This window comes from Medicago sativa, chromosome 7 (assembly GCF_051527215.1).
Source record: "Medicago sativa cultivar Bolivia chromosome 7, Bolivia_mono, whole genome shotgun sequence".
Lineage (NCBI taxonomy): Eukaryota > Viridiplantae > Streptophyta > Magnoliopsida > Fabales > Fabaceae > Medicago > Medicago sativa.
In genome coordinates this window covers 17,743,723-17,756,115 of record NC_140755.1, presented here as the reverse complement: position 1 = coordinate 17,756,115, position 12,393 = coordinate 17,743,723, and the positions used below count along the sequence as shown (strand labels likewise).

At 38.7% G+C, this 12,393-nt stretch overlaps 1 protein-coding gene across 1 annotated transcript; it reads left to right on the top strand.

Annotated features, from left to right (window-relative positions):
* The first annotated feature begins 3,847 nt into the window (after positions 1-3,847).
* Positions 3,848-12,075, top strand: LOC146904719 (uncharacterized). The gene is made up of 2 exons (XM_085727293.1): positions 3,848-4,376; positions 6,950-12,075. The coding sequence occupies exon 2, from the start codon at positions 6,997-6,999 to the stop codon at positions 8,485-8,487; it is 1,491 nt and encodes a 496-aa protein (XP_085583419.1). The 5' UTR covers positions 3,848-4,376; positions 6,950-6,996; the 3' UTR covers positions 8,488-12,075.
* The last annotated feature ends 318 nt before the right edge of the window (positions 12,076-12,393 follow it).

Below are 12,393 nucleotides of genomic sequence, written 5' to 3'. Positions count from 1 at the left end.
TTGCTTCCGCGGTTATTCAATCACGTTAAGAGATTAATAGGGTTATAACTTAGGAAAGGGCTTTGATGCGAGAGATTGATCAAAGTCACTTAGTTAATTTATCGTAAAAACTGAGTAGTAATTGAGAGTAGAGAGAGGTAGACTTTTTCATATAAAGCAATAGTGGATTCACCGGCTTAACCATTCATCTCGACATAATTTTCTTTCAAACTCTTTCAACTTTAATCAACTCTGATTAAAACAAACTTTTTCTGCCTAGGGCAACCAAATATAAATTTTACACATCCTAACGTATAACGTACTTGTTATAATTGAAACTAACACAGTCCTTGTGGATCGATATTTATTACTACTTCGATAGTTTTTGGTACACTTGCCAGATATCTATCAAGAGACATAGGCAAAAAGGTAGATACAAGCTGTTCTTTGGATCGAACGTGCTGCTTGATCAGAGGCATAGGCAAAAAGGCAGATACCAGCTGTTCTTTGGATCGAACTTGCTGCTTGATCAATATCGCAACATGCAGGCAGGGACAAACTGTTCTTTGGATCGAACTTGTCGTTTGACCGATAACAAAACATAAGCCGGGTACAAACTGTTCTTTGGATCGAACTTGTCGTTTGACCAGAAACACAGGCATATAAGCAGGTACAAGCTGTTCTTTGGATCGAACTAGCCACTTGACCAATTAGAAGACATATAGCAAGATACATTGGAGGTTGGATTTAACAAGATACAAATTGAGGGTAGACTGACATTGACTTAATTTGAAGATAGACATGACCATTATTGTTGGCCCAAAAGCAAATTGAGAGTGGATTAGCATTGATTTGAATTGAATTGAAAGTTGACATTGAAATAGGCATTGAAAGTTGAGAATAATCAGAGACACAAACATAGACATAGACATGGTATTGAATTGAGAGTTTAACAGAGACATAGACATAGACATAGGCATAGACATAGACATTGGATTGAGAGTTGAAATTGAATTGAATTGGAAATTGAGATTGAGTTGAATTAAAATTGAGATTGGAAATGCAACATGTATTTATGGTATAACAAGACCATTGAATATATGAGCACATAAAATGCGTGATTATGCATGTATGAATGCTTGGAAATGCATGATTGGTTTAGAGTTTGGCGGGAAAGTTTCACAGAGACAGACAAAATATTGGAATATTGGGCACTTAGTGGCTCGTGCTATAACATGTACACAGGAATCCTCTTTGGAGAGACCGTCGTTGAGAGACGTATCGAAACCATGGCTGAGGGCAATATCTCACATTACATATACAACGCTTGCAGAAGAGGGAACTTTGGAAGATTCTTTGATACAAGTCGCCATTGCTAGGCGTGTCAGCTCTGGGTAAACATTGGATGTTCGCATTTGTGGTCAATGCTTTTCATTCTTTCATTCTTTCATTTTTCATTCTTCAATCCCATTTTTGCCTGAACCGCCCTTTCGGGTTTTCGATTCACCGGGAATAAATTCTTTTCATTGCCCCATTTTTGCCTGAATTGCCTTCATAGGTTGTCAATCAGCGGGGTGCTCATTTTTGCCTAAGCCACCCTTTCGGGTTTTCAACTTAGCGAGCTTTTCATTTGAATTTTTCAATTTTTCCATTTTCATTCTGTTTTTTCATTCTTGCCATTGACCACAGATCATCCTGGGGAACCACCTGCTTGTAACATGTGTTGAAATAGACATTGACACTCATTTATTCATGCATGTTTCACTGGAATGTGTCCTATTGCTCAGGTTTGCTTTCAAAATAGACGGAAAAGATTTTTCAATTTTCAAAAATGTTTGTTTCAGACGTTGACATTATCAAATAGAAAGAAAATATTTTGTACACAACATTGAAAGTAGAAAGAAAGTAGAGTTTCAAATAACAGCACGGGCTCAAATTGATGTAGAAGAGTGAGAGTCAGCCAAAGGCATAACTCCACGGATTTACAAAGCTTGGAAAATGGTAATTTTATTGGTTGGTGGTACATTGAACACGATGACCGCTACATTTCATAGAAATTTTGAATTCACAAGTACAGAAGCCTCTGATGAAGACGATCATTGACAGCTGCAGATGTCCCAAGGGGTGATGGTGATTTGCCAGATATAGTTACTTGTCTTTCATTATCAATCTCATTTTTGCATGAACCACCCTTTCGGGTTTTCGGCTCATCGAGACGCTCATTTTTGCCTGAGTTGCGTACAATCTCAGCGAGCTTTTTCATATATATTTTTTTGTCCCTAACTTTTGCCTGGATCGCCCTTTCGGGTTTTCGATCCACCGGGAAGCGCATTTTTGCCTAGGCCGCCCTTTCGGGTTTTCGACCTACCACGCTGTTCTTTTCATATTTTTAGACAAAGTATTTCTTGACTATATCGGCATTTACAGGATTCGGAATTTCAACACCATCCATGTGTGTAAGGATCAAAGCACCACCAGAGAAAGCCTTCTTGACAACATAAGGACCTTCATAGTTAGGTGTCCACTTGCCCCTTGGGTCAGGTTGCTGACTTATCCTTCTTTTCAATACAAGCTCGCCTTCCTTGAATTCACGAGGCCGGACTTTCTTGTCAAAAGCATTCTTCATTCGCACCTGATACAACTGTCCATGAGCCATAGCATCCATGCGTTTCTCTTCAATCAAGTTCAACTGGTCATACCGACTTTGACATCATTCAGCCTCAGTTAATTTTGCTTCCATGATCACTCGAAGAGATGGAATTTCCACCTCCAGGGGGAGAACAGCTTCCATTCCATATACCAGAGAAAATGGTGTTGCCCCGGTTGAACTGCGCACTGTAGTACGTTAACCATGCAAGGCAAAGGGTAGCATCTCATGCCAGTCTTTGTAAGTAGTGACCATCTTCTGAACAATCTTCTTGATGTTCTTGTTAGCGGCCTCAACTGCACCATTCATCTGAGGTCTATAAGGAGAAGAGTTGTGATGTTCAATCTTGAATTCTTCACATAAAGCTTGCATCATGTTATTGTTCAAATTGGAACCGTTGTCAGTGATGATCTTGTTAGGAACACCATATCGACAGATGATGTTATTCTTGATAAATATCACTACCACTTGTTTGGTCACATTCGCATAGGAAGCAGCTTCAACCCATTTGGTGAAATAGTCAATTGCCACTAGAATGAAACGATGCCCATTGGAAGCTTTTGGCTCAATTCTTCCGATCATGTCAATGCCCCACATAGAGAAAGGTCATGGGGAAGAGATAACATTGAGGGCATGCGGAGGCACATTGTCATCCCCCAATTTTTGACCTAAAGATCGTACATTGATACACCGACACACGCCCTTTGACCCTGATTAAGTCTTTGACTTTTCGGTAAAAATTTCGGCAGAGAGGTGTTTTAAAATACCTCATTTTGGTTCCGAGTCGGTCTCTTTATTTTTTAGTTTAAATTTCCATCTTTTACCCAATTTTCAAATTAACTTTAATTTTGCTTTTAAAAAAAAAAGTATTTTTTTATTTGTTATTAGTGTCTTTCTATTTCTAATTTTATTATTATTATTAGTCTTCATTTTTTTTAACCTCACCTTTTTATTACGATTAGCCTTTATCTTGTTTTTTTTTCCTTTTGTTTTATTATTATTACTTAGTTCTTTTGTCCATGATAAGTCCAAGTTTCAATCCAAAAATAGCTGTTACGCGTTCCCCCCATCCAATCCAAGTCCACGGCCTCATCTGCAACATAAATCCAGGAACCAAATTTCATCCCAATCCTCAATCCAAGCACAAGTTTATGCATTTTTGAACAAACCCTAACCTAAAACCATGTCACTATAAAGCCAGACGCTATTCGGGGGCCAAAAACTCACAATAACCTTCAACAATTTACAACCAATCCACACACACAGTTCAATACATCAACCTGCAATTCTCCCAACAATCTCCACACACATCTTTTCACGACACATAAACCTGCAAAACAACATTTGTTTTTCACGCACAATTCATCGCAAAACTAGAATCTTTTTTTCAAATTTCCAATCAAAACCCAGTGACTCAAAACCACATCAAGCAATCGCATTACACCTAAACAAAATCCTAATCAGTCCAACCAATCACCAAACTCGCGCAGGCCACACAAACAGAGGTCGTACAAGCCTCCAAACCACAGCTTACTTCGGCAATCTCAGCCACAAAGGGAACGGATCGAGAAACGACGCAAACAGACATCAATCCCACCGTACACGAAGCCGCAACCCAGCAACACGAACCGACTCAAACGGGGACGAAGCCGAGATCACGGACGAACGCAGCAGTACCGTCGACGAGTTCAGCCGGCGTTCAAACAACACCATCACCACAACCATTAGTCAAACCGGATCTAAGAAAAGGGTATATATATGTTTTTTTTTCTTTTTTCAGTATTGTAGATTTAGGCGTGGTTGTGAATTACTTTGGAATTTAGGATACAAAAGGAAATAGAAGGGATTTAGGAGAAGGAAGAAAATCGTAAAAAAAAATAAGAAAAGAATGAAGGAAAGAACAGAGAGAGAGAGCCGAGACAAAGAAAATATGAGAAGAGAGAGAAAGACCAAGGGAAATGGGTAGAAACGTGTTCTTACCACATGTTTATAGGTCCTTTTGATTGTATGCATGCTAGTGTAGGTGTTGTCATGCACTCTCATTCCCTTAGGCCGTCAGATCCTAATCTGATGGCCCTGACCGAACCGCCCATAAACCCGACCCGCTTTTAAACCCAAAACCGGTTCCTCTTAAAGCCCAGTGCGCTTATCTGCTTCTTTAGGCCCCAACTTCCCTTTTTTACTATTCTGTACGCCCCCTTTTAATCCCTACACCCCCCGTCTTGCATCATATCATTTTATTCTTATTTCTTCATGCATTTTAATTTCGTCTTGCATTTTATTTTATTATTTCTTTTGCGTTTTATTATTCTTATATTTATTAGACTAGGCTGCATATCTATCATTCATTTATCTATTGCATACATATTTAGTTTGTGTCATTTATTTCTTATCATATGGAATTTAGAATGTACATATAGGTTTGATGTAAATAATTCATGCATATTTATTTTGTCGCATATTTTAGAATGTATATTTAGGCCTCGATGTAAATATTATCATGCATATTTATTTTCTCGCAGACCATAACATGTATTTTAGGTTTAATGTAATAGTTAGGTGCATGTGTGCGTGTGTGCGTGTATGCCTTTCTTTATGTTGCTAGATTTTAGGTAAAAGGTCCTTGTGGTGGTCCAACGCCACCATAGGGTACCTACGCTTTTATTTCTTTATGCTCCGTTAGTTTAATTTTATTCTAGTTATTCAAAAAAACAAAAAAAACATGCAAATAGTTCAAAACACAAAAATATTTTTTAAATAAACCTTGATCTTAAATCAAGTGACGTCTTTTTTATTTTCTTTCCTTAATCAAACTTCAATCAATTTAATCATATTTCAAGTCATTTTTCTTTAACATAAAAAATACAAACAAATTCATTTTGCCATTTGGCTTCTCCATTTTAAAACCTTTTTCAAACTAATAAAAAATACACAACCAATCAAACGTCAGTTTTTTAACCCCGAACTACGAGGTTTTGATCCCTCATGGGTACGTAGGCAGAGGACACTCGTCCTTCCAAATCAATAAAATGTAGATAATTAGGTCTTTCCTTTTTTAACTATTCAAAATTCAATTTTTTCAAAATAAGCAAGTTATAGCACATTAATTAAATAAAACCAAGAGGTTCCCGTAAAGTACTACGGACATAAAGGGTGCTAGCACCTTCCCTTTATGTAACTAACCCCCGAACCCTAAATCTTTTCAATATGGGGTGTTTGAACTTTTTTCCCTTTTTCTTAAAAATTAAATGTTCGGTCGTGAAATAAATTAGTGAGTCAATAAGCTAATCAAATAGCCTTGACCTCCGAAAAATGACGCGACAGAAATGGCGACTCCGCTGGGGGATACCCCCTAAGAGGGTTGAGCCTAACTTGGTCTTATTTAATTTTTGTGTTATAACTTGCTTAAAAAAATCAAAAAATAAAAGATGGAAATACATGTACATATGTTCTTTCTTCTTCTTTCTTTCTTCTTTTCTTAACGTGAGTGGTGAGATAAGTCCTAACCCGGACTTGAGAGAAACATAAGATAGGATGGGGTATAATCATAGTGCCATACCAAGAGCATTCTTGGACCATGTGTACATGTGATAACCCTACTCGGCGGAGGCCTCACGGAAGGTAGTACTCTTGTTGTCATGAGCATTCATGTCGACGTTATTACTTTCAATGTGAGTGTCCCGTGAAGTCGTGGACCTTAGTAACCCTTAACACATCTTGGCCTTTTTAGGACGTAGTGCGGTGGCTAAACCAAGAGCATTCTTGACTTTAGTTGTCACGAGATACTACGTTCAAACTAGACTTCCTTGTGGATGATATTGGACTAGGAGCATTCCTATACACCAATATATTCATAAGGGTAGTTGCAATTTGGGAACTTGGTAGAACCCTTGTTACAATTACAAATGAAACCATAGTCCTTACAAAATGGCGTTGTTACCCTTGACTCCAACATGTGGACTTAAACTCACCATATTTTCACCGTTTGTGTTAGCATAACCATGCATACATGCATTCATTCATTAAAAAAAAAATCAGTATCGAAGGACTTAGATAAAGGTATTAACATCAATAAATACATCTTCAAAAGTCTTAACTAGTCTTTAGCTTTGCTAGGAACTTTTTCCTCAGTTTTGCTTTTGCTCTCAAAAAGGGACTGTTTGTAATATTTTCAATCATCAAATGAAACAATGTTCCTTATGATGTTTACAATTACTTTGACAAATCCTTCGATAAAATAAATATTTCTGCATAAGTATCATGCATCATTTTGCAATCATAGTTTCTAGTCCGTGTCTCATACTTTGTTTCTGCGTACAAAAGGTCAATCCATCAGTCTACTCACATCTACAACACTCGAGCAAATCAGAATGGATCATCTTAAACAAGAGAACCACAAGCTTCGTGAAGAGGTGACAACCCTCCGGGCCGAAAATGAGATTTTGAAGAACTTAGTATCTTTGATGACGGTTGCACAGGGTCAGCCATTGTCTCTTCCAGTTGTCAGTACTCAAGCTCAGACGGTTGCTTCCACTACCCCGATTTCAACAGTGTTTGTTAGTACTCCTCAACATGCTATGCTGGAAGGTTATCTCTCGAGCACACCTTTGAATTCTGGTGAAGTATTCTGTCCTGGTGTCTCTAAGGTTCAAGCTCCTTTTGTGCAACAAACAATGCCCATCCCTCAACCTGATCCTTTGTTCCCTCAAGCTGCTATGACCTACTCAACTCCTTTGGTTCATGAACCTATCTATCAACCAGGAAGCGTGGTTGCATATAATCAGGTAGAAGAACTGAGAGAGAAGTTTGATGCATTATGGTTGGAATTGAAAGCTCTCCGTGGGGAAGAACTGTTTGGGGAAAGTGCTTATGATCTCTGCTTGGTACCAAATGTCGTGATACCACGCAAATTCAAGGTCCCTGATTTTGAGAAGTACAAAGGGAATACTTGCCCTAAGGACCATTTGACAATGTATGCCAGAAAGATGTCTCCTCAAGTCGGCAATGATAAGCTTCTTATCTACTGCTTTCAAAATAGCCTGACTGGTGCCGCTTTGAAATGGTACATGGGCCTAAACCGTGCTAATGTCAAAACTTTCAAAGATTTGGGTAATGCTTTCGTCCAACGATACAACTACAACTTGCACTTGGCCCCAGACAGAGACGAACTCCGGGCCATGACCCAAAATGATAATGAATCTTTCAAGGCATATGCCCAGCGATGGAGAGATTTTGCTGATCAAGTTCGTCCACCTCTGGAAGAGAAAGAATTGACTGAGATTTTCTTGAAGACTCTGGATCAGTTTTATTATGAGAAAATGGTTGGAAATGCTCCCAACAACTTTGCAAAGATGATGATTACGGGAATGCGTCTTGAAGAAGGGGTTCGAGAAGGACGTCTGGTCAAAGAAAGTGTTCCCGCTGACCGTTCAGAGGAGGAAGACCAAGAAATGAATGCAGTGGAAAGTCAGCCTCAACAACAGTATCTGGCTTATCACCCTGCTGTCGTTGATATTCCTTTCATAAATGTTGTTCAAAATCCGGGTTATCAACCCCAATTTCAACAATGTCAACAACAGCCTCGACAACAGGCTTCAAGGAAACAGATTGATCCGATTCCCATGAAGTATGCAGAGTTGTTTCCAAAATTACTCGAAAAGAATTTGGTCTACACTAAGGCACCTCCTCCAGTGCCAGCAAAATTGACATCCCGGTACAGGCCGGATCTCTGTTGTGCTTTCCATCAAGGGGCACCAGGTCATGATATCGAGCACTGTTTTGCGTTGCAGAAGATAGTTCAGAAGTTGATCCGAAAAAACCTTATACCTTTCGAAGAGTTTGAATTTGAATGTGAAAGTTAATCCGCTATCGGATCTTGGTATCTAAGGTTGACACATGAAATGTTTAATCTGCAATCGGGTCGTTGCTGATGTTTATTTCTATTACTCATCTGTTCAATTAATATGTTTGTTTGTTGCTTTATGTTTTTCAAAAAAAAAAAATCCTTTCGTCCCACCCGAGACGGAAGTGAACTTGTTTAGGGCTTTTTTTGCTTTATGTATTTTCATCATTAAAAAAGTCGCTTTGATCCCGACTTTGTTTTTATTTTGTGCTTTTTTTTCTGGAAAAATGGTAATACAAAAAACCAAAAAAATTTCCCTTTAATCATTTCCACGTATCTGCATAATCATAATGTTTATATCAATAATCAAATCATGCATTAAAAAACCCGTTGAACACATTAACCATGTACTCTCTTCCAACCGTGAGTTCCCTTTGTCCGAAGCTGAAGAAGGAGAATGAAGAGATTCCCGACGAGATCTCTCACATACTGGGGCATCTTAGCCATTGAAGCTGTAAACAAAATATCAAGGAGGTTGTCCAGAAGATGACATTCGATTACAAAGATTGGCTCGGAGTGCTACCATTCTCTTTGCTCAGATATCGTACTTCAGTACACATTTCAACAGGGGCAACCCCCCCTCCTTCCCCAATATGCAACATGGAGGTCGTGCTTCCCGTGAAGGTCGAAGTCCCGTCAATAGGAGTTCTGCTAAAGTCCAAGCTTGATCGAATTTAAAGGCATGACGACCTTGAATGAATATATCAAAAGAGGTTTGAAACAATCTTCTAACAAAAAGGTTCGTCCCCCATGAATTTCAAGAAGGTAACTTTGTACTACTTTCCAACCAGACTCCAGGGGCAAGTAGACGCCTAATTATGAAGGCTCGTGTGCAGTGACTTTTACAACTATGGATGGTGACAAACTCACACGTCCTATGAATGTCGGTGCAGTCAAGAAATACTTTGTCAAAAATAAAAGCTCGATAAGTTGCAAATTCTAAAAAGCGGCTTAGGCAAAAATGAGCGTCTCGGTGGACTGAAAACCCGAAAGGGCGGTCCAGGCAAAAATTAGAGACATGAACAAAAATGATTATCCTGATAGATTGAAAACCCGAAAGGGCGTTCTATGCAAAAGTTAAGGATCAAAAGACAAAGTAACTGCATCCGGTCAGGTACAATCCACTTGGGGCATTCCAGTCGTCAAAAGAACCTCCGATTCGAAGTATCTGCAGATCAAAGACTTGGAACTGGGGCATTCAAAGTTGTCAGGGAGCATAACGGTTATTGTGTTTAATGTACCTTCCAATATATTTACCATTTTCCAAATTTTTCAAAGATCTGTGGAGTCACGCCATTGGTAGGCCACCACTCAATTCATCAAATTTGAGCCTGTACCATTTATTTGGAACTCTCGTTTATTTTATTTGCAAAATTTTCTTCTATTTTTGATTACAATACTTGAAGCAAAAATTTTCAAAATACAAAACTTTTTTTTTTACATCTTTTGAAAAGTGTGAACAACAAACACACCCTATTTGAACTCATGAGTAGTTGAAACGTACATCAGCATCTGCTTCGATAACGGTTACACTCCGAAAGGGAAACATGGCTAAGCACAATGAAGAGGACCTTTGCTTTGTGCAAGATGCTGTCACAGTCCAAAAATACAAAAAAAAAAATACAAAAAAAAAAGCTCGCTAAGTTGAAAAACCCGAAAGGACGGCTTAGGCAATAGAGAGCGTCCCGGTGGACTGAAAACCCGAAAGGGCGGTCCAGGCAAAAATTAGGGGCACAAAAAAAGAAATATATTCCCGGTGGACTGAAAACCCGAAAGGGTGGTCCAGGCAAAAGTTAGGGATTTTTCAAAAAAAAAAATATATATACAAGAAACATGACTGTTGAAGCATGCCAGGGGAAAAGCACTCCGCGCTGATTTACAAATGGCGATTTCTTCCAGACTTTTGGTTAAACAATGGGTTTGCTCCCTAGGAGGCATCAGTTGCTACCTTTTATCGAGCTTCACCCGATCAACGGCTCGATTTGTTCACAATAGTATCATCTCCAAGGAAGTTTGCCGAGTGTTTGTACTGCGATGTCAGTCCACCTCTCATCTTACATGTCTTGTCTTGTTTCATCGAGTCACCTGTCACAGTCATACAAGTTACATCCATACATTCATACATTCATACATTAATACTTTAACATATTCATACATTCATATATACACAATATATACATAACATCATTCATACATGGTAGCATCAGTCACCCATAGTCTGGTTTTGTCGTATCCCTTCAGTTTGATCTTCACTCATGGTGCGTCAAGCGAATAGCTTGCAGACCTATTTTGTTACCTATGTGTCAAGCGAATAGCTTGCAATCCTCTTTTGTCATCATGTGTGTCAAGCGAATAACTTGCAAACCTCTATTGTTATCCTGGTGTCAAGCGAATAGCTTGCAGACATCTACTGTTATCCTGGTGTCAAGCGAATAGCTTGCAAACCTCTATTGTTATCTTGGTGTCAAGCGAATAGCTTGCAAACCTATTTTGTTACCTTGGTGTCAAGCAAATAGCTTGCAACCCTCTTTTGTCATCGTGTGTGTCAAGCGAATAGCTTGCAAACATCTTTTGTTACCTGTGTGTCAAGCGAATAGCTTGCGAAAAATTCTTGTCTTATAAAAAGTGTCATCCCCAGCGTTAGCTGTTCAAGTGGTGTCACTAATCAATTTCCATTTCAATTTCAGAGGTGTCATCCCCAGCGTTAGCTGTTCTAGTGATGTCACCGGTCAATTTCAATTTCATAAGTGTCATCCCCAGCATGGCTGTTCTAGTGATGTCACTAATCAATTTCAATTTCAATTTCAAAAAGTGTCATCCTCAGCGTTAGTTGTTCCAGTGATGTCATTAATCAATTTCAATTTCAAAAGTTTCATCCCCAGCGTGGCTGTTCTAGTGATGTCACTAATCAATTTCAATTTCAATTTCAATTTCAAAAAAGTGTCGTCCCCAACGTTAGTTGTTCCAGTGATGTCATTAATCAATTTCAATTTCAAAAGTGTCATCCCCAGCGTGGCTGTTCTAGTGATGTCACTAATCAATTTCAAATTCAATTTCAAATGTGTCGTCCCTAGTTTATCGTTCAAGAGATGTCACCCCAAAGTTTTTGTCTCCACACAACCAATACGGTAGTAGACAATCTTTTCCCCAGTAAAACTACATTCCCCAGCAAAGTCGGATCCCTTTCTTCAACGAACTTGGGTATCCCATTGTTCTTTCTTATCCCAGTCAAGTCATCTTTGTTGTCCTGCATTCATACAAGCATTTCACGAGCATTCATAGCATCTTAGGTCCAAAATTGGTGTACTTTATATTTAAGTCTCTCCGGTCCGATCGAATCAAAGATTCCATCTTCAAATCTCCGGACGAAGAAACTTAAATAGGGGCATCTGTCATCCCCCAATTTTTGACCTTTTTCAAACTAATAAAAAATACACAACCAATCAAACGTCAGTTTTTTAACCCCGAACTACGAGGTTTTGATCCCTCATGGGTACGTAGGCAGAGGACACTCGTCCTTCCAAATCAATAAAATGTAGATAATTAGGTCTTTCCTTTTTTAACTATTCAAAATTCAATTTTTTCAAAATAAGCAAGTTATAGCACATTAATTAAATAAAACCAAGAGGTTCCCGTAGAGTACTACGGACATAAAGGGTGCTAGCACCTTCCCTTTATGTAACTAACCCCCGAACCCTAAATCTTTTCAATATGGGGTGTTTGAACTTTTTTCCCTTTTTCTTAAAAATTAAATGTTCGGTCGTGAAATAAATTAGTGAGTCAATAAGCTAATCAAATAGCCTTGACCTCCGAAAAATGACGCGACACACATGAATTTTGTCAGCATAAATTTGACATTTGTGGC